The 24405-nt window shown below is 36.4% G+C and overlaps 1 protein-coding gene across 1 annotated transcript in view; it reads left to right on the top strand.

Annotated features, from left to right (window-relative positions):
* Positions 1-7083: 7083 nt before the first annotated feature.
* The window catches only part of si:ch211-216b21.2 (heparan sulfate glucosamine 3-O-sulfotransferase 3A1), a 46380-nt gene continuing 29058 nt past the window's right edge, over positions 7084-24405 (top strand). The window contains exon 1 of the mRNA XM_067369273.1: positions 7084-7898. Coding sequence (XP_067225374.1) covers positions 7312-7898 — 587 coding nt within the window. The 5' untranslated portion in view covers positions 7084-7311. The remainder of the gene's footprint in view (positions 7899-24405) is intronic.

Here is a 24405-nt window from a genome sequence, read left to right on the forward strand (position 1 = left end):
AAAGACAACGCAGTATTCAACAAGAGGCTCACACCGGTGCCCAGGACATCCTCCCTTCAAATTCCCAAGCAAACAAATGTGTAAATCATCCTGGATAATTAGTGTGTTCAAAGGGAAGGAGTCCGTTCTGTGTCCCAGCTCTCCCTTTTTGTGCTCATTAGAAAAGATGCGGGAGGATGAGCTGGCTGGCCAGAATCCTATTTTATCACCTGCTTGTCCCTGGAGTGGTAACATGAGCGGTGAGGTTACAGTACGATGAAGGAGGCTTTTTCAGCAGAAACACAGGGAGGAAAGAATGCATGCCATTTGGATGTTTAGGGAGGACAGGAGGGAAATAGAGGTGTGTGTATATGTTTGTGTGTGAGAGCGAAAGACAGTGAGAAAGAGATATGCGAGAGTGTGGGAGAGGTTTGGCATTATGCCATGTATTATCATGTTTATGTTTGTGTCTGCTTGGTGAGAGGGGGATTTGGATATAGAGGGGGAATGAGAAAAGACATCATACCTAACTGTATATCCAGATGTGAAGTTAATTTTGTCCTCCGATTCATTGATTTGGACACGTTGGACTGCTCACATATGCGTAACACAGGAAAGACTATGAGAGAGAAGAAAAAAAATAGACACTCTTTTGGTTTGGCACTTATGTATTCAAACCAACAGTCTATACACACACAATCAGAGAACAAGAACAAAATAATAATAATAATAAAATGTCTGTGAGAAAGATGTCTTTTTCTTTCAAGCTAGTAAGAAAGAAACCAAATAATTATCTCTGCATATCTAAAGCATAACTATTACCAAATAGTTTCACCATTATTAAGGACTAGACTTTGAAAACACTGAATAATCACAATAAGTTAAAGGATTAGTTCACCCAAAAATGAAAGTAATGTCATTTATTACTCACCCTCATGTTGTTCTACACTCGTAAGACCTTCGTTCATCTTCGGAACACAAATACAGATATTTTTGATGAAATCCGATGGCTTAGTGACTCCTGCATAGACAGCAATGCCACCGAACTTCTCAAGATCCAGAAAGGTACTCAAAACATTTTCAAAACAGTTCATGTGACTACAGAGGTTCAACCTTAATATTATAAAGCGACAAGAATACTTTTTGAGAGCCAGAAAACAAAATAACGACTTTTCAACAATATCTAGTGATGGCCGATATCAAAACAATGCTTTGAATCTTTTGTTTCGAATTAGTGATTCGGAGCGCCAAAGTCAAGTAATTTCAGCAGTTTGACATGCAATCCATATCACTGAATCGAAACAAAAGATTCGAAGCAGTGTTTTGAAATCGCCCATCACTAGATATTGTTGAAAAGTCATTATTTTGTTTTTTGGTGCACAAAAAGTATTCTCGTCGCTTTGTTATATTAAGGTTGCTCCACTGTACTCAGATGAACTGTTTTGAGTACCTTTCTGGATCTTGAGAAGTTTGGTGGCATTTGGTGGCCATCGGATTTCATCATAAATATCTTAATTTGTGTTCCAAAGATGAACGAAGGGCTTACAGGTGTGGAACGACACGAGGGTGAGTAATAAATGACATTATTTTAATTTTTGTGTGAACTAACCGTTTAAGCTAAAAATGTGTGCTTTAAAGATGTTGAGAACATATAGTGAATGAGTAATAAAATATTTGTCTCCCATTACTATTTTTAAACACAGATATCTTATCAGTCAGACCACACTCATATAAACACACAACCTATCTATCTCCTTTCTTGTGTAACGTGTACCTTCAAAAGCTTTATCAACCACCCTGGACCCCACCCAGCATAACTAAGTAGAGTCTGTCGCCTTTGAGTCTTCGCCAGACTGTAATTTCTTGCTTAAAAACAATGCTCAATGAGACCAACAGGTCAGCACAATTTTGCAGAGTATCAATTACCCTGCTGCACTAAAGCAAACAAAACAGAAAACCCTGTCTCCATCAGCGCCTCCCTTAACATACCACTTTAGAGACTAGTGGAGCTATTCAGGCACTTGAGAAAACTTTTAAAAGTGCTGGAGGCGTCTGATGTCGCACTCAAAAGTATTCTTAAATGGAGTCGCTCCTCCTGCAGTTGGGAACTTTTCTCCAATTATCCATTTTACTTAAGTGGTACTAATTAGGATGATTCATAGTCTTTTTTAGCATCACATGATTTGAATAACCTAAATTTAAAAAAACAGATATGACTTAAAGTAGACAGCTGTGAAAATATGAAATATTGCAATACAATAAATGATACAGACAACCATAACCATACATTTCAATTCAGTCTGGTTGACCTAAAGCGCCATTGAGCTTTCTGTTGAAAGGCAAGGAAGCCAAAAGTCCAGCAACAAGCAAGCACCCTGGTGCCAACTCACTCAACCTTTCCCCAGATGCAAAATCAGTCCAATTTTTCATCACTCTTTGATTACACAGCATGCCTAACAAGGTATCTTTCACGCTCTGGCAAATATTAACAAGTCATGGATGGCAGAAATTTAATTATACAGTTTGGGTCTTGTAAAAAATGCTAACTGTATAAATGAGAGCTCTGCTTATGTCCTGGTTAATGGCATTAGGCTAGAAGTTGACATTAACAAATAGAGTTCATTACATATTTTCCATGTGACCGGGTCAGATCTTCCTGTATGTAAATATCAGTGGGGGAGGAAGTTCATGCTTAAGGATGAAAAATGCTACAGTGTGTGATTGCAAATGATAACTGATTGTCTATCAAAAACAATAATAAAAATGTCCTTGCTCTCTCTGTATTACATTACCATTGTTTTCTGGGAATCTACATTTCAGCCTTGATTAGAGTGCAGTCTCCTCTGACTGTTTTTCTCTCAGAGTTTTCCCACACTTTTCTTACTCTCTTTTTGACATTTAAGACACCTATTTGAGATAATGTTACAAATAATACTATAGCAAATACAACAAACAGCGCACCTTTTTTCCCAATATGTCAAACAGAGGATCAGCGAGTCAAGATGATTGCCAAAAAGCAGTTATTTCTACATCCAGCTGTCTCGACTGTCAAAGGCTCATGAGAAGGCTGGGTTTCCACACTCTATCAAATTAAGGAAGATTAACTGTTTTTGGAATTGATGCAGGTAGTGTATACTCAGGTGGCTGACTGGGATGCTAGCATTCCCTAGAACCGTTTAAGCACTAACTCAGAGGTATTAACAGGATGGGATAAACTGGGTGCAAAACCAAAACTAATTTTATCATCTATCCCTTGAGTGTCTCAGATGGAACCTTGGACAGTCATACTGTAGAAGAGAAAAATGAATAAAAACCTGTGTTACACACAGTGCTCCCCACCTCATTAATAAACGTCTGTATATTTGGAAACAAAATGCATATCGTAATCAGTTTCACCTATATGCAGAAGCTTTCAGTGGTTTCCTCCTGACTTTCCTCTTAGGTCTATGGACAAGGCAAGAGTGAGGAGATCTATCCTGCTTTTGCCTACAAACTATGACCCTTTGAGAGAAATCAGAGAACCTGTCAATCAGCAGATTTTAGAATGGAGGGCTTCTATATTTGTGGTACTTTAATTTATTTTCTAACACATTAGCAGTGAAGAATGACATCTGGCTCAGCTCAAAACAATTATAGAGGAATGTAGTAAATCCAAGTGCTGGAATGGTTCTCTGCTTAGTCACAAAATGTAAACTGATATGAGATTCGCTTTTAAGAGTAAAAAAAATGTCTCAACAAATGAAACTAATTCACCCAAATTATTGGATGTCCATAAATATATACATATACATATTCCTATTTTAAAAACCTTTAAATGAATGAAGAGACATTTATTGGCTAAGGGGACTCTTTTTAATGAACAATTACTCTTTGCCTGGCCTTTAATGAGCTGCATGGTAGAGCTTGTTTAGGTCTCTACACTTCTGATATCACATATGCTTCTGGTCCCACAGCAGAGTAACAGGACCGTCGGGAACATGGCTGACATTTGTTTATGTAAGAAAGCAATCCATCTAATGATAGAGTCATCTTCTCAAAGGGTCTCTGGTGGAGGAGAGCTCAGATGAGACTCACACAGGGAGGTTGCAAGACTCATCTCCAAAGCCAGGCCCATTAGTGTGATCAATGTGAAAGAGAGAGAGAGTGAGAGAGAAAGAGACAGTCTGACCAGTGCATTGTATTAGAGTGATGTACACAGGAAATTTAGAAAGTTTCAATATAATTTCTATCGGCTGGAATCTCTATTTTGTGGACTGGATTTGTGGAAGTTATGTATCATGTTTCCATGAGTCCATTTGAAGCATTTAAGAATCGTCTCATATTTGTCAAATAATATGATTCATGTTTTACATGCATTAGTCATTCTCTGGATGACCCCCATCCCCTCTCTCCCTCTCAATTCTGCCCATCAAAACTTCCTCAAGTTGGATTGAGTCTTGCTGCCTCTTAGAGGTTGGAATGTGTCACACACTTATCACACAAAGATGTGGCGCACACACACAGTTAATCACATTTGCACTTAATTTCAAATCTTATTAATGAACACTGCCACACTTTTACTAGAAATCTATTTTACATTTAGCATCTATTGTTGGCACTCATAAAGGTATAACATTTGATGTAAATAAGCCACAGCGGTTCTTCGTAATCAATCTTGATCTAAACATTTAAGCAGCATTTTAAATCTGACTCTTAATTTGACTAAGAGCATGAATTATTTGCATTTCCGCAGTTCTGAATGAAAATCCTTCCTCTTTAGCACCGGAAAAACATTTTGCTTGCACGTCTGAACCACAGATGTGTTTATGTACATTTCCTAACCATTTGCTTAAAATTTGTGTGTATAAATCCTCTAAGTCAAACATGTACTACAGGAAAAGTTCACATATTGTATAAGGCACACTAATCTATCTACGTACCTAATGATCTATATTTCTGGAACAGGACTTGCCTCATATATAAGCAATCAGATTTTTATTGGACAGTTACCTCACATGCCCTTCTGTTTTTTTCTGCTGTTCTATGACTGAGCTGCATTACCTGCCCTGTATTTTTCAGACAGCACTGGCCGTAAAGATGTCTCTCTCATGCTGAGATGTCCCAAATCCTCACATAAAGCTGTCCAGAGAAAACTGCAGCAAGCCATGGGGGCCCAGGATTCACATTTCTGATGCATACGAAGTCTTTTGGTGTACTTGAGTTTATGCTTGCTGACCATAAAAACATTGAGATCCTGTTAACAAAAACAAGGAAGAGTGATAACAGCTGTTCACCTCATAAAAAAAAAAAACGTATCGCAATTTCAAAATGGATATATCTGAACTTTCTAAACAAATGACAACAGATACTTACGATTATTTGTTGTAAATCCTTGAGTGTGTTTTACAATTCGGTACACTCTATGTTAAGAATCCAAAGTTATCTATTATTTGTATATGCTCTTACATTTTTTTTATTCAAACCAAATTCACTGTATAATTATGCTCTGAGATTTCCTCTTGTTTTACTCAAGAAACAAAAAAAAGTTACTTGTTCAAAACTTGCAATAACAAAACTGCACTGAGCGAAAGACAGAACCCAAAAATACACAAACACTGGCACGAAATTGGGCAATGAAAAAGTTCTTAGCCTGTGTTTTAAATTTCAGTGGACTGGCTTGTCCTCTCAGCAACAGCGTCTCCGCACATTCCTTTATCATGAAAATAATGGTGGTGCAAAAACATTTGACCCAGGGGGCTTCACAGGAGGATGGCCTGACTATAGTTGTTGCCTCTTCTTTCTCCAGGGATGGCCGAAAGGATCAGGGTGTGATTTGTTAAATGCGAGTCAGCCCCTTCATTGTGTCCTCATCACGGGGACATCTGGCACAAGCAAGCCGGTGTTTTGACTGAGGTCTCCATCTCCATTCTGAAGCAGTGGGCTGTACTGCATTGAAACACTCCTTTGGCTTTCTCATGGTAATGCTGCAAACTACAGGAGCAGATGTGAAACATTTGGTTCTGTTCTTGTTCACTTGTAAAGAAATAATGTGCTGCTTTTACTTTCATTTCACCATGCTGTGTTCTTCTCCTTATTAAAAAAGAAAGAGAATACGGTAACAACAGGGGAAAAAATGATGGTCGTCCTTGGTGGCCTGAAGTGTAATCGTAGTTAGAAGAATGATGGATTAAGGAAAAAGCAAAAAAAGAGCCAAATGTTGACGAAATCTGTCAGTGACATATCTGTAAAGAAATAAGATAAATAGGGGTGGAAACTGTGATAGTATGAACAGACATTTCTCTCTCTCTCTTATATCCGTTCGCACAAATAAAGTGCACACACCCTGTCGATTTGGAGATAATGTTTATAGGTTTAGTCATGCAGTAATGCATGTGTGAAATAATCGTATTAAACCATTACCATGACTTTGTAAACACACATTTGCACAAGAGATCAAACAACGTATCAGTTTCATACTACATTTTTCCTCTATCAAATGGCTTATCATATGTTTAGCATTAGTTAAAATTCTATATAATATTTCCAAGCAAAATGACAGCGCATTTTGGCCTGATTTCTAATTAGATTTAGTAAGGGATTTACTGCAAAGTAATGAAAAATCTTAACAACAATATTATAAGATTTATTAGGGGCGATGTTTAAGTCTTAACAGTGCAGTTATTGTTAAACTTACAATCTCTTGATTCTCTACAACCACCTTGCCTAAACTAAAAACCTGTATTTGTTTGGCTAGGGCCACAGGAGCTGAAAGTGACATTTGCTTTGAACACGAGCGTGACCGTTTCTCAACTGAACTGACAGGTGGGCGGGGTCTGTCCTGCTCTTCCTGCATCTTATTGGTTACTGCAATGCGCTTCGGAAAGTTTTGGGGAACCTGATTGGGCCGCAGCATGTCAGTCACTTCAGGTGACGTCATTATGAAGTTAGATACAAGGCACACACGTGTGAGCTACTAGTGCTATGAAAGTTTATCAGAATTTCACAAATCAATTGAAGAAAAGGATGGATTTTTTAAAAAGATGATTTTTTTTTTTTTTTTTTTTACACTTTGGACTCGTTTAAGGGGCTCAGTTCTTTTGGATTAAAACGAAGGGATCATTTACATTAACATTTATAACATAGTCATTTAAAAGAATCTCACTATATAACAGTTTGCATAACGACAACGAGCTTTACATATGTGCGAGGGCTTTTAAGAGAGCGGCGCGTGCGAACTCTAAACCACTTTTGATGCTCTCGAGCTCCAAACTCTGCCTTATTTTTTGATGGCAAGACCGAATAATGCCAGTCTAGCATGGCTGTCTCTCCAACTCATGCCACCCGTGGACCGACATGGCATTTAGCCGCGTCTTTTCGGACCCTCCGTCCAAGAGCATCTTCAAGACATTCGCGGTCATGCTGCTGTCTATACTTGCGTCTTTATATTTCCTCCACTGCCTCACGGATCGATGCGGGACCTGCATACCCACGGAGAGAAGAGATGCGGGTCCGGTGGAGGGATTTTACGAATCGAAACTTAAAGATTTGGGGTCGCTGAGGAGAAAGAGACTTCTTCAGAAATGGACCTCCACGAGACCTCTGGTGATGAGGCACCACAGCTTAGTCCACCGGCTCGAAAGTGACAGGGAAGAGGATTTACCTGAAACTGAGGCAGATAAACAATTTTTTCAGTCAAACGTACAGCTGTCAAACTCTTTGGATGTAGATTTGGAGACGGGGGGCTCGTATTTTGATACAGGTAAACTGAGTTCGTTAGGTGAGGGCAGTAAGAAGCTGCCTCAGGCGATCATCATCGGTGTGAAAAAAGGCGGGACGCGCGCGCTGCTGGAGTTTCTGCGCGTGCATCCAGATATCCGCGCGGTCGGAGCGGAGCCGCACTTCTTCGACCGTAACTATGACAACGGACTGGACTGGTACAGGTAAGTTCATTTATGATCAGTCATAATGATGCGCCCAACAGTTTAAAAAGACATGCGCTATTATTATGAGATAGGCCTATATATATTAAATATGAATCGATTTTCCCCTATAATGACAGAGAAGAAACATTAACATTATCAAAAAATAATTATCTTTTTAACCTAATTTAGTTAAATGTAATTTATTGTGTATTATTTTTTGATAATCTTAATAATAGGCTATAACTCCGTATTAGTAGTAAGATTAATAATTAATTAATATTGATGTAGCGCAGGTGTTTATCTTTGTCAGTTGTTGTGGATTGTCAAGTGTTTAAAACACACACACACACACACACACACACACACACACACACACACACACACACACACACACACACACAAGCCAATTCTAAAATAACACTATGAATATTTTTGTAGCTTGTAATAAAATATAATTGATAAGATTAATAATACTATGTTAATTTTGGTAATAAAAAGCTATTAGTGGGTTGAAAAACCTACAGGAATGATTAAAAAACATGCAAATAAAACTATCTTGCTTGGGTATTTTAAACTTAGTCATATTTCATCACATTAAAGGGATAACATACGCTAAAAGGCATCATCATTTTATTATATATTGCACAATAAAGCTGTTTGAGGTCAATATTGATGAACAAATGAAACAAAAAGGAAGCTATTATTTCACTAAAAGAAGATTCTTAATAAAACAAACCTCTTAAAACAAATATGTATTTCCATCAAACTTTTTTACTAGGCCTATGTAAATTATAAAATGTTATAATATCATAATGTAAGTTTTTTGCTCTTGTTTTATGATTGTATCAGTTTATTGGCCACCAACTAAACTTTTTAACTATTAAGATTACATGATGAAAGTGTGAAACACTGAATGAAAGTGTATTTTGTGGTATTTTTACAACACATACACTTACTAAAAAAATATAAGAAAAACAGTTTTCTTGTATTTTTGTTGTACTTTTATATGTATCTGTATATTTTCTGCATATGGTGGGTGTGTGTGTGTGTGTGTGGTTCATTCACATATCTTCAGGCTGCTGCAAGAGTTTAACAGCAGCTTGTCTTTTGCCGTTCTGTGTAATGGGGCATATCAGACATCGCAGCTCTGTTATTAAGAGGGATTATGACCGTAATGAAAGGTTACCTGTCTGTCTCCGCAAGGTATATTTCACCACCAGATTTAGTTAACATACCAGCTCATGCAAAATTGCAAAGACAAACTTGCCCGAATACTCTCTTTCTCCTCCAATGGATTATACCTTCTAATACTTCTTTCTGTCGAAAGCATGAAATGAAACAAATAAACACACAATAAATAAATACATAAATCCTTCAAAAACACTCACATGCTTTCTTTCTTTTTTAGCATCACTCTCACACCCTTCTACACTGCTATTCATCCTTTGTTATATCCACGAGGATTCCCATCCATCCCAAAAGAGTTGCCAGGATTCTTGGGAATGCGACACACGGTTCGGAAAACAAGCCTGGTCATAAATCCATCTTTTAGAAAGGGAAGGGCCCTCAATTTAAAATGGCACAAGAAAACAATAACTGTAACATTATTTGCTAGGAATAACAGCATGTGACAGATTACTCGTCGTTTACAGTATGCCTGCATGAACAACAAGTGTGTTTAAAAAGTATTGGGAGTTCGGATAGTTAAAATGAACACAAAATGAGTGGAATAAATAGAAAATGTTAAGAAGTGTCCTTTACTTGAGCTAAAACACTCTGGATTTTACAAGACAGGAAAAAATAAAGAAATAAACTACGCGGCCAATGTTTTTCTCTCGCTCTTTTTTTTTTCAAATGAGCTGAAAGACATTTCCTGAATTTATGCACAAGGCACGACAGTTTGATGGATCTGTGCAAATGTCTTGCAAATAAAGAAAACAAACATAAAATTACTTTTGCGGCATAAATTCTCACCCTTTGTCAAACCCTCTGGGAATAATTGCGTTTCTCCCGACCGCTGAAGTTATGAATGGGCTCTGTTTTTTCTCTCTCTCTCTCTCTCTCTCTCCCTGCACTAATCACTGTGTCCAATTTGCTGGAATTATGTGACTCTTTTCAGGCTAGGCTGTGAATGTTTAAACACAGAAACTTCCATCTGCAGGGATGAAGGTCCTTTGTATGTCGTAATGGCTGATACGAACACTGTGAAGGAATCACACAACTTTGCTTCTCTGTGGGAATGTGAGCCGTGTGTGTGTTTTGTCAATTAAGTTGCTCGTGTCCAGTTGGTCCCCATTGGTGGTGCAAAAAGTCTGAAGAAAAATCTCAAAATATTAGATAGCCACAAGCTGTGCTGAGCATTTTTGCTAATACTGTTTGTCAAATAACAAAAACTACATAACGAAAAAGTAATTGCAGCATTACAAGACTGCATCTGTGCTACTACAAATGTCAGTGTTGTGGTTGCTTGTCAAAACATTACTCACCCATCTGCAGTCAACACAGCAATAGTGAAATCAGATACGCAGTCAGAACATCTGTGAGAGGTAAAACATTGAATATTAGATTATATACTGTTATGAAAGGCACGCTTTTTATTTGGACTACCGATGAAACCCTTCTTTTAATAATTGACAGATTTCATCGGCTTCCATTTTGAGAGAGTTCACTGCCAGCTTGCACAAAACTTTCTCTGTCTTGTGCTGAGACAATGCCACTTAAACCCCAAGGCTTTTATTATGGAAATCTGTTCTTTGAGTGCAAAAAGAGATCTGAAAAACTTGATGTAATGAGTGGTCTTTTCTTTAATGAAAGTCTGTTACAATCAAAGCTTCCAGAAACGTCTTGTGACCAGGGGTGTTTTTTATTGATTAAGTGGCTAGTTGTGTTACATCTCAGATTTGGACAATCAACTTTTACTATTGGTCTCCAACACCTGACTCTTCTAGTAGATGCTGTATTACATAAAGACACTTTAAAAAGTGAGAAAATTACTAAATATAGTAAACTTCTTCAGTCACATTTTACTATAGTCTTAAGGCCCATTCACACCGAGGACGATAACTATAATCATAACGATAAAGATGTAATTCCAAAAATTGTTCTAAATATAAAATAATAATATTGAGTCCACACCACAACTAATGATAATGGCACAGAGAAACTGTATAATTGGAATCACTTTCAGGACAGTCTTTTTTTCCAGCTGATGAACGATATCAGAATCCGTCCTGCTTTTAAGACCATAAGCATTTAAAGCGGCAGACAACAAAACTACAGCATTCTTAGAACAGAAAGATATTGTGTTGTTGGTGTGGACACTAATATATTTATCTTTATAGTTTTTGTTCTTGGTGTTAACTGACCTTCTTCTCTACTGTTCAAAAGTTTGGGTTATAAGATTTCTTTAATAGGTTCATAAGATTTCTTTAATGTTTTTGAAAGAAGTCTCTTATGCTCATCATTTTCTATTTTAATATATTTTAAAAATGTAATTTATTCCTGTGATGGCAAAGCTGAATTTTCAGCATCATTACTCCAGTCGTCAGTGTCACATGATCTTTCAGAAATCATTCTAATATGCTGATTTGCTGCTCAAGGAACATTTATCAATGTTTAAAACAGTTGTGCTACTTATATTTTTTAAGATTCTTTTTCTTTTCTTTTTTTTTTTTGTAATAATGTAAAAGTCTCTGTAGGCACTTTTGATCAATTGAATGTATCCTTGCTGAATAAAAAAATTGCATTCTTAAAAAAAGAAAATCCTGCTGAACCTAAATGGTGCATTTAAAGGGTTAGTTCACCAAAAAAAAAAATTGTCATCATTTACTTAGCCTTATGTTGTTCCAAACGATTTCTTTCATACCTGAGTTTCTTTCTTCTGTTGAATACAAAATAAGATATTTTGAAGAATGTTAGTAACCAGAAAGTTGATGGTAGCCATTGATTTCCATAGTAGGAAAAAAAATACACTCTAAAAAAATGCTGGGTTAAAAACGACCCAAGTTGGGTTGAAAATGGACAAACCCAGCGATTGGGTTGTTTTAACCCAGCAGTTGGGTTAAATGTTTGCCCAACCTGCTGGGTAATTTTATTTAACCCAACTATTGTTTGAAAATGACTATATTGCTGACTTAAAATGAATCTAAAATGAAATTAAAATGTTCATTTATTAAACATATTAATAAATGTTAATTTTCAAGATATTTTGGGTTCATTTTAAGTAAGCAATACTGTAATTTTTAAACAATAGTTGAGTTCAGTAAAACTACCCAGCAGGTTGGGAAAACATTTAACCCAACTGCTGGGTTAAAACAACCCAATCGCTGGGTTTGTCCATTTTCAACCCAACTTGGAGTGTACTGTGGAAGTCAATGGCGACAGACAACTTTTTTTTTTCTTCTTCTTCTTTTTTTTTTTTTTTCTAAATATCTTCTTTTGTGTTCAACACAAGAAAGAAACTCAGGTTTGTAGCAAAGTAAAGGTGAGAAAATGATGACAGCATTTTCATTTTTGGATGAACTAACCCAACTAAATTTCACAGTGTATTGACAACTAATGCAGGGCCTAATTAACCATATGAATAACTATAACACATTCAGATGTGTCACCACACAGAAACATGCCACCTAACCAAAAATATGAATTGCAACAGCCAAATAAATTGGTGATGAAAGAATCTTTGTAAACAAACAAACAAAAAGGATCTAAAATATTCTTTCGTTATTTGGTATTGCAGTTGTTTGGTATTGCACTACTTACACACTGAATTTGTTCATAAATTATTTGGGCCACTATACTTGTGGTAAATTGCATACTTCCTTTTAATTATAGCACTGTTTTATATGTGAGGAAATTAAGTAATTACACATCTGGAGAGCTTGTGCACTTTTGTTTCTTTGCACTCTTCCCCCTCGGTAGCCCCTGCGGTGAGGGCTTCTCTCAAGTGGATTCAAGGAACGCATATCAAAGCATAGCCATTCAAACTACATTAAAACCTCTTTAAAAATTCAGGCTAGGAAATGTGGAAAAAATCCTAGGCCACATGTCTGCAGAAACTTCTTTAGGACATTTTTCTCTTTAAACTATCCTAAGCTGAAGTTTGCATTTTGCAAATAAACTAACCAGCAAAATCACAAGCTCTGTCGACTGCAAACGTCTGTGAACATTAATAGTTTTCTCAGCACAGGGTTTGACTTGTAAAGTTAGTTTGTGATTAAGTGAGTAGCAGGCTCTTAAACACACCTCTGTTTGGAGCTGGGAGACACATCTCTCATCACAGGTGTTGTGAAGAAGCTTTTGGAGAACATGTGGAGAGGTTGGCTGGCCAGTTGGCAGAGGGTAGTGTGAACTTCTCTGGAATAAGGGGAATGTTCTTGAGTGATGCATGGCACAGAATGAGTTCCTTGTACACAGAACATGATGTACGCTTCACACAGCCTGTGGTAACTGGTTTACAGTGCGGTGGCAAAGTTCCTGGGAAAATAAAACTCCTGTGTTAATGGAAATATGGACAGATTCACATGAGTACAGAAAAAATTGACTTGTCAGTGATATACTTGTGCATTCAACACACTATTTCACATTCGGCCTGGTGGGTTATTTTTTCAAAGAGTTGTCTCAACCCAGCATGATCTCAGTCATATAGATGTCTGTATGTAAACTTCTAAAAACAGAGGTTCTTTATTGCCATCTATGGTTCCATGAAGAACCTTTAACTTCCATTGCAAAAAAAAAAGGCCCTATATAGTAGAAAATGGTTCTTCAAATTATTAAAATGTAACCTTTTTTGTTTTTGACAGTATTATTATTTAAGAATACTTAAAGGATTAGTCCACTTTTAAATAAACTTTTCCTGATAATTTACTCACCTTCATGTCATCCAAGATGTCCATGTCTTTCTTTCTTCAGTCGAAAAGAAATTAAAGTTTTTGATGAAAACATTCCAGGATTTTTTTCCATATAGTAGACTTCAATGGGCACCAAACAGTTGAAGGTCAAAATTAGTTTCATTGCAGCTTCAAATTGTTCTACACAATCCCAGATGAGAAATAAGGGTCTTATCTAGTGAAACCATCGCTCATTTTCTGAAAAAAAAAAGAAAAAATTGAAAATTATATAAGTTTTAATCATAAATGCTCATCTTGAACTAGCTCTCATCTTCTTCTCTATTTGAATTCCAGCAGTGTAGACACTGCTAAGCGTATTACTGACCTCCACAGGTCAAAGTTTGAACTAATTGTTATATACTATTGAACTAACATATTACATATAAAAATTAGTTCAAAACTTTGACCTGTGGAGGTCAGTAATACGCTTAGCAGTGTCTACATTGTTGGAATTCAAACAGAGAAGAAGATGAGAGCTAGTTCAAGATGAGCACTTATGGATAAAACTTATATAATTTTCAATTTTTTTCAGAAAATGAGCGATGGTTTCTCTGGATAAGACCCTTAATTCTCATCTGGTATCGTGTAGAACAATTTGAAGCTGCAATGAAACTAATTTTGACCTTCAACTCTTTGGTGCCCATTGAAGTCTACTATATGGAGAAAAATCCTGGAATGTTTTCATCAAAAACTTTAATTTCTTTTCGTCTGAAGAAAGAAAGACATGGACATCTTGGATGACATGAGGGTGAGTAAGTTATCAGGAAAAGTTTATTTAAAAGTGGACTAATCCTTTAATAATAATAATACAATTCTCCAATATCAGCCAATAACAGATTTGTTACCAATATACTGTGCATCCCTACAAATTTATTTATAAATGAAATCAAGATTCATCATTTGCAGTCTTTGTTTGGAGGAATTTAATTATCACAAAAGCTTAACAAGTATGAAAAATCACCTACAATTGAAGCAAAAAAAAAAAAAAGAAGAAGAAGAAGAAGTTGAGCCTTTCAGAACATGTTGGGTTTCCGTGTTTTATGAGGACAGTCCATAGACATAATGATTTTTATACTATACAAAAAGGTATATTCTATCCCCTAACCCACCCTACCACTAAACCTTCCCATCACAGTAAACTTTCTGCATTGCTACATATACAAAAATCATCATTCTGTAAGATTTATAAGCAGTTTTCCTCATGGGGAACAAAAAAATGTCCCCACAAGGACAAGGATTTCAGATATTGCCACCCTTGTGGGGACATTTTGTCATAGTAGGGTATACCTGAACCACTACACTTTTCATAATACTAATGAGATCAAAAAAGTTATTTGCTGAACTCATGGTGCAAGAAAAAAAAAAAACAATTAAGAACTTTTATTATTAGCTATTATATACATCTCAAACACTAAGCTACACACACCTATAGGGGTGCTTCGTTCACCTGCTTGCACACACACACCTGCATGTGCTTTATTAGATCATTATAGTGTTTTCTACCTGAGCCAGCCTTGGGGCAGGTTGTACTGTAATGTTGTAGTGCTAGGATGACATAAGCCAGCTGGGACATGAGATCACACTGAACAAAGAGACCCCTGTGCGTGTGTGGAGGCGTTTGATCTGGTTTGGCTAGGGGCACCGCTGTGACATGATTGCTCAAGTTACTGCAAATATACAGAGAAACACTCTCATCTCTCTCTTACGAAGTTCAGTAGACATTTAAATAGTTAGATTACATAATTACAATTTTCCAAACACTCAAAAAAAAAAAAAAAATAGAGGTATGCTAATCACATTTTGTTCAAAGCATGACTTTTCCCCAATAACGACTCTGTTACCAGTGTAAAATTGCACATGTAAACAGAGTCCTTGACTAAAATTGACTAAAAGCTGATTGTTTATTTTGTAAAGCAAGACGCCAATAAACCTTGAGCCATGTTAGAACCTTGTGATTTACAACGAGAAGCTGAGAGTATATAAATGTGCTTGTTTGTGTGTGTGTACAGACATGGGTCACAGGAAGGTGCATAACTTTTATATCTAGGTCATGTTTGGAGGTGAGAGGGGTCAGTAACTGGATCTGTAAAGTGAAAGAGTTTGACTTGGCTTCAGGAGGGTGACAATTAATGTCAGGGGTACAACTGTGAGTGGGAACTCAAGAGGTCTCTCAACTCTTGTTCAGAGAATGTGTATGCATGCAATCTGATATACTGTACACATAGACTATGGCTGCGTATGGTCAACTACCTCACATACAATAGACATTGCGATACATGTGTCACGATGCATCACTATGTCATAACTGGATCACGGTTAAAACGGTGTAAAGCAGGAGAAAGACTCTCACACATTTTGCTTAACTTTTATCCATTATGCCAATTTCAAAATTAGTGCTTATTTAGATGACAAGGCTTTTTCATTCATTGAACTGTAGGAAAATATTTATTAAAATGTTAGAAAAAATCTCAATGTTTGCAAAATGTATGCAAGCCAAGTAAAATCTTGGTAATGGGCAACAATGAGCAATCAGGTTTTGCTTAAACCACAAGACTTTTCCTTAATTAAAGATAAGAATTTAAGAACTTTAAGTGAAAACTTTGTTAAGCATAATCAGTGTTTTTTGTGGTATCTTGGGGCTTGACTATCATAGGGCTATCATAAAATATTATATAGTAAATATATTGTGATTTTTTTTTTAATAATGCATTGATATTTTAGATTCTTGTATTAATATGTATTAATTGCATTAATACATCCTTAGATTAGTTTATTATACGAGCAATATCACACAAGTAGCAGTGTGATATGGCTGTATATCAGCACGGCTGTGATTCGGCCGTAGGTAATCACAGCATGCTGATATACAGCCATATTCCACGGCTAAGAGTGTGATATTGCGTTTATACAACAGTTCAACCGCACAAGTGTGTAAATAAATAATAACAACAACTGTGAGTCTTTAAGAACCCTTTTTTGTGAGGAACTACTTCCTTCCACCATGGATTCAAATTTGAGTCCAAGCCTCCGTTACTAATTCTAAAATGTCACTTCAGAACTAGTAACAAAGGAAAGTTGAGTCGCTTCATTGAAGCTTTTTGTATTTTCTAGATTATTATGGTATTATGAGAGAGAGATCGACTAAAAAAAGTGTATTACCTGCATCTGATATAGCATTCATTCTTCAGGTCGATGTCCATAATATTATATCCATTATAAAAAATGCCCGCTGAAGAAAGTGATATCTTTGTCTTTTTAAAAGTTAAGGGGATTTCCCACAGCACTAAACAACTTCCTTGTTCTGACTCACTCATAAAGAGAGTCCTTGCTGCCATCTAATGGCGTAATAATGTAACTTTCACTGATAAAATTGACGGACCCTTATTCAATACCAAATATGGCATATTATTTATATAAAATAATATTTACTAAACAACATTATTTAAATTAACAACAATGGCCATTATAAAAGACATAAACAAAAGCAAACTCTATACACAATCAAATAAATAAAAAATATGAGCAAACAATTCAGTCAACGTACAAAAGTAGTGCTCTAGTACAGGATTTAAATATAAAGTTATGAAACTTACTTTTCCCCTTAACCCAAATCGTTTTGCTCTGGAACAAGTAATAGATTAATAAGACCAAAGATTGCCTGTTTGATATACCTCAAATTAATTATATCTCGTTTAGTCACTATCTACACAAGAGTCAGAGGCAAATTCACAAAGAAATGGTACATGAGCGTTGAATGGCAGCTGAGGGCCTGGAGCTCACATCTAAACAATTTTGCACAACCGCTATGAAAGTCGCCACAAGTGGAGTGATACAAACAGTGAAAAGGTACCAGTGCTGATACTGGGAGAATATTGCACAGCACTCAGACAATCAGATTTGTGAACCAGAAAGAACTGTTGTATAAAATATAATAATGTAAACTTAAAACAAATACAATGATCTAAAGTATATATTATTTTATTTAAAAAAAAAACACAATATATCATTTACAATATAATATTTTATGATAGCACAATGGTCATACATACACAGTACTGCCACATATTTAAGACCCCCCCTCCCAATACACACACACACACTTACAAGTGTCTTATGACTTTCTCAGCAGAACACACATTGTGTTAACCCCCTCAAACACACACACGCAAACAGCCTCTTAAGCAGCTGATCCCCAGAGCCGTTTGGGGGGCCAGGGCACAGTGCTGGCTGTCAACAGCTGCCTGAAAGGCATTCTGGGAATCCAGCCCCAATGGGCACTGAAGAGAGACAGCAGGTGTAGACTGCTCCACAGACACCTCCATACACACAGACACACACACACACACCTGATACCATTTTCTGCCACAGCTACCTCACAACCTGAACACCGCTCAGCAGGACAAAACTTTGCAACTTTTGCCACTAAGATGAGAGCAAGCAGGCTTTGATAAAGAGTGGGAAAAGGGATTGATAATTTTGCAGGTTACAGGTCACAGGGAGCAACTCCAAAAGTTGAGAGATGTCTGCCATGGGAGTGACCCTCATGCAGACACAGATGGGAATGCAAGAGATCAGTAACTCCGTGAAGTTGGCACCCCATAAAGCGAAATAATCCCCAAAAATATGTCATTCGTTTGTGCTACGTTTGTGCTGATTTGTGCCGCAAAAACGAACGTTTGTGCTGGTTTGGTGTTTGAGATATTAAGCATTATTTTTTTTGGTCGTGTGACGTCATTCTCCACCCCATGTCGTTCAAATCGCTTCAAACCGGTGCCATTCGTTTGTTCTCGATTTGTGCTGGTTTGTGCCGCTAAAACAAACACTGTAACTGTTTTCCTTCCACAGATATAACAAATATAATTCGGGAGCTGTGACGTCATTCTCCACCCCACTTCGTCTAAATCGCACGAAACTGGTGTCGTTCGTTTGTGCTCGATTTGTGCTGGTTTGTGCCGTTAAAACAAACACTGTATCTGTTTTCCTTCCACAGATATAACAAATATAATTTGGGAGCTGTGACGTCCACCCCATGTCGGTCAAATCGCTTCAAACTGGTACCATTCGTTCGATTTGTGCTGGTTTGTGCCGTTAAAACAAACACCGTATCAAAGACCTCTTCTTAAATATAACGAAAAAATGTTTTATTAACAGTTATGTAGCCTAACTCTCCACACCCCATGCCATCCATATTGCTCCAACACGGTATTGTTCGTTTGTGCCGGTTTGTGCCGTTAAAAGAATCCCTGTAATTGATTACCCCTTTTTTTTTTTTTTTTAATATATATATATATATATATATATATATATATATATATATATATATATATATATATATATATATATATATATATATAGGCCTAATAATAAAAAAAATCTCCTCCCCGTCATCTTAAATCGTTCCAAAATGGTGCTGTTCGTTTGTCCAGGTTTGTGCCGTTGAAAAGTACCCCTTCTTAAATGGACTAAATTTGTGCCAGATATTGTCACAACCACTTAGGCCTACATGTTACCTGACTACTTCTGGAACCAGGCGTGTTCTATGCTGTGCTATAGCACTGGGACAGATATTTGAATAAATAATTATAATAAAATACAATACCATTGCATGGTAAATTTTCAAATACATGTTTAACGTCTTTCTGCGCCCTTCAAAAACATTAAACAATGCATAAAGGTCTGCATACGGAAAAGATGTATGCACTGAGACTAAAAAAGTCATGTGTGCAGGGTAATTTACAGGTTAATTTAAAATTTGTTTGGCACGTCAGAGAAGGGAATTCTTTTATTAATTATTGTGCAATCAAGAAACCCAGAGGAACGCGTGTATAACATTTGAACACATCGATTCGCATCTTCCGCGGACAAAGATAAAACGCTGCAACTAACAGGCCTCTTGTGGAACTGCTTATGCTCAGATTATTTCATCATCTAACTGCAATTCACCTTTCAAACAAACACAGACTTTAATCACTGTCCATGTAAAGTAGCCTATAGGCGAAGGCAATTTTCTTTAAATAAAACAATAATAATGAAGAAAAAAAAACAAATACACTGTATAAAGTGAATTGCAATTGTTACATTAAATAGAACGAGTTAACGGATAAAATTAGTGTTGTTTATAAATTAATTCATATGATTTTGAGTCCTTGTTTTTCCCTTCTTGACTGGAACCAGTTAATTAGGCCAAGGTGTTTAGATTAGACTACTTTATGTTTAGATGTTTAGATTGACTGTTAGACTATATTTCGATAATAATCAGGCTGCAAATCAAATTGTATGTCATTTATAGCTCATTCACCAAACAGTCGCAATTGTTTGTGCCGATAAAAGTTTTATTTGCTGCTTCGGTTTATAAATATTAGACATTGATTGAATTGAATGACACTGAAATCACTTAGGAGCAATGTGATTTCAAATTAAGTCTCTGCTTTCCTCCTTTTCAGTGACAAGCGCGTGTCAGAAACGGAAAGTTGTGCAGCATCTGTACGTGTAATTCGTTCAATTAATTAGCCTACGTCGAAAAAAAATGCTTTATTTAAATTTGTTTCGAATGTGTGGGCGGCCCCTAAAATACTCATTTTGGCTATATGTGGTCTAAAACAACATTGAGGAAATTTTTATTTAAAATAATTGGTTTTAAAACCTCCATGATGCAACATGTTTCACTCACTATTACAAGAAGATTTTTTATTTTTTATAAATAACAATTTGTGTTTCATTGGAAAAACCCAAAATATCAGAAAACAATGGAAGGGATCGCGCCGGCGCCTCCGCGGACAGAGAAGTGTGTTGTTGTGCTCTGCACGAGACAGCTACAGTAGCAAGAAATATATGAAACAACCAAATAGAAAAATTGTAACTAATATACAGAGCTGTAGCCTACATCAGATGAACTGCGTGATGGGACATGCAAGACATGCTGAGTTTGATTTGTGTATGATGATTTGTGTACCGGGAGTAGTATTTTCTATGATGATTCCATATTTCTTTGAAATATGAAACTGTTATTCTTGTTTTTGTTTGTTTCTTTGTTTGTTTTTACATATTATGAGAGAAAAGAGTCCGATGTTTTTTATTCAATCTTTTTTCGTTTTTGGCTAAATATTTTACAAGTGTAAAGTTAGGCTAAAAGTAAACATTTATTTAACCTTTTACTTGAAGACTTAAAATAGATTATTTAGGCTATTAAGCTTTTCTGATTCTTCATTCAGGCTAGTGAGTTAATGCCTGTAATTCAATGTCTTACATTTTAAAAACCGAAGCAGCACAAACGAAAATTTCGCCGGCACAAACCAGCACAAACAAATGAGACAGTTTTGGCCAAAGTTGGAGCATGTGGGGGCTGAGTGACCTGAAAATGACCTATACATTTTTTTTTTTATATTTTAAAAACCAAAGCAGCACAAACGAAACCTGTTACCGACACAAACGATTTCGAGCAAATTTGGAGCATGTGGGGGGCACCGGTTTTAAGCAAACTGAATGTAAAAAACATTTTTCGCTAGGCCAACTTTATATTTAAGATTGTCATTGTTGCTTTTTTTTTTTTTTAACTGCACAAACTGAGCACAAACGAACAGCACCATTTTGTAAAGATTTAAGAAGACATGGGGTGGAAATGATTTGGTTTTTATTTTATTTTTTATTTTTAAGTCAAAAAGTCATCATTTAGGGATTCTTTTAACGGCACAAATCGAGCACAAACGAACAATACCGGGTTGGAGCAATTTGGATGGCATGGGGTGTGGAGAGTTAGGCTACATAGCCTAACTGTTCATAAAACATTTTTTCGTTATATTTAAGAAGAGGTCTTAGATACGGTGTTTGTTTTAACGGCACAAACCAGAACAAATCGAGCACAAACGAACGTCACCAGTTTTGTGCGATTTAGACGAAGTGGGGTGGAGAATGACGTCACTGCTCCCGAATTAAATTTGTTATATCTGTGGAAGGAGAACAGATAGTGTTTGTTTTAACGGCACAAACCAGCACAAATCGAGCACAAACGAACGACACCAGTTTCGTGCGATTTAGACGAAGTGGGGTGGAGAATGACGTCACTGCTCCCGAATTAAATTTGTTATATCTGTGGAAGGAGAACAGATAGTGTTTGTTTTAACGGCACAAACCAGCACAAATCGAGCACAAACGAACGACACCAGTTTCGTGCGATTTAGACGAAGTGGGGTGGAGAATGACGTCACTGCTCCCGAATTAAATTTGTTATATCTGTGGAAGGAGAACAGATAGTGTTTGTTTTAACGGCACAAACCAGCACAAATCGAGCACAAACGAACGACACCAGTTTCGTGCGATTTAGACGAAGTGGGGTGGAGAATGACGTCACAGCTCCCGAATTAAATTAGTTATATCTGTGGAAGGAGAACAGATACAGTGTTTGTTTTAACGGCACAAACCAGCACAAATCGAGCACAAACGAACGACACCAGTTTCGTGCGATTTAGACGAAGTGGGGTGGAGAATGACGTCACAGCTCCCGAATTAAATTAGTTATATCTGTGGAAGGAGAACAGATACAGTGTTTGTTTTAACGGCACAAACCAGCACAAATCGAGCACAAACGAATGGCACCGGTTTGAAGCGATTTGAACGACATGGGGTGGAGAATGACGTCACACGACCAAAAAAATAATGCTTAATATCTCAAACACCAAACCAGCACAAACGTTCGTTTTTGCGGCACAAATCAGCACAAACGTAGCACAAACGAATGACATATTTTTGGGGATTATTTCGCTTTATGGGGTGCCAACTTCACGGAGTTGAGATCAGTTACTCACAAGTCGGGTGTCACCACTTGTTTATGTTGTTCGATTTGTGCAAGCTTTGATCCCGAGAAAACAGTTAGGCCTATTTTTAACTACAGAGATGGTGTCTAGGCAACTTTTTATATCGTACGGCACAGCATCGAAGTGGAGTAAGACACTTATGCATCCAAAGGCTCCATCCACATTACATGTTGAGACCAGCTTGCAATGATTTATTTTATTTTATTTTTTAGAAGAAAACCCAAATTGAAAATTCTGCCAACATTTACTCACCCTCAAGTCATTTCGAACCCTACTTTCATTCTTCTGTTGAGAACAAAAGGTGATTTTAATGAATATTCTGGTCACTCTTTTCAATATAATAAAAGTAAATGTAGTCTGAGGATGTCAAACTCCAAAATGATGAAAAAGCATCTTAACCCTTATATTAAGGGTTTTGTTTGTTTGTTTGTTAGTTTTTATGATTCTATAGGCAGATTCAATAAAATTTACCATAAATCATTTTATGAAAAACTTTTAATATTAAGTCTTCTCACACATTTTACAAACTGTGAATATTATAAACACTATTATTTTTTGACATTTTAAAAAACATTTGTAACAACCTTTTTGGAAAAAAAAAACCTTCTGCATGTTTTCCTGAAGCTCAAACAGTTAGGCATGGTGCTTCCACCACAAAAATCCTTGGTTCAATTTCCAGCAAATTGAATATGCATGAACTGATAAAAAAGTATACCTTTAATGCAGTGTAAGTTTCTTTAGATAAAAGCATCTGCCAAAATTAAATGCATAAATGTAAATGTAAATACCCCCAGAGGGTATTTGAGAAACTGAGATACATCTAACTACATCAAAATGTAGTTGTGTTTTTATTTTGGGTCTGTGCAGCTGCCTTTAAACATTAAAGGATGTGATTCAAATTGACCTGCAATCATCATAATCGTAATATAAATTTTTGTATGCACATTCCTCAAAACATCAGTGTGTTTACGAGCATTTTCATAACTCCAAATGTGAGAAAGTCACAATTTTAAGGAGAACATCATACAGTATTTCAATATTTCAAAAAAAAAAAAAAAAAAAAAAAAAAAAAAGAGGTCAAATTTAACCTAATCAAAAGTGTTTAATGCAACTCATGCACTTTAAGTCTTCTGAAGTCATACGATAACTTTGTGAGAAACAGACCGAAAGTTGCTATTCTCTGAAAGTCATACAGGTTTGGAATAACATGAGGTTGAGTAAATCTCTTTAAAGGGTTACTTCAGGATTTAGCATTGTATTAGTAGAATACCACTAGTATTTTCGAATTACAGTGCTTTCCCCCTTCATATCAGCCCGAGATGAGAGATTTATGCATTTTTATTCTGTAAAAACAAAAAAGCTTTTTTGGCCAGAGGCTTAAAACTACAGCCAGTAATAGCAGGTAGTTCCGCATTTTTTCACCACGCCCATACATATGCGCGTTTGAGGTTACTCACGGACATAGATCAAAGATTTTATCAAAAGTGGGTGTCAATTATATTTTTAAGCTTAACATATTTTGTTATAGTCTGCACTACATCAGTGGTTCATCTCGCAAATTTATCGGTCCCTGCAGTCATCTCGACCAATACAGCAACAGGCTTTTGTGGTAACGTTAGCATAAATAGATAAATAGACTAACTCAGTTTTACAGAACAGTGGCTTTACTTTGATAACAGTCAACTTATATGCAACTTATATGTAATTGTCTATCTAACGTTACTTTGCTAAGTTTGCAGTTTTACTGCTACCTACAACACTACATACTGTATAGACTACTGTGTTATCAGTCTAGTATCAGCGAGTCTTACCTCTAAGCGAATACAC

The sequence above is a fragment of the Chanodichthys erythropterus genome, chromosome 19 (assembly GCF_024489055.1).
Source record: "Chanodichthys erythropterus isolate Z2021 chromosome 19, ASM2448905v1, whole genome shotgun sequence".
In the NCBI taxonomy this organism is placed as follows: Eukaryota; Metazoa; Chordata; class Actinopteri; order Cypriniformes; family Xenocyprididae; genus Chanodichthys; species Chanodichthys erythropterus.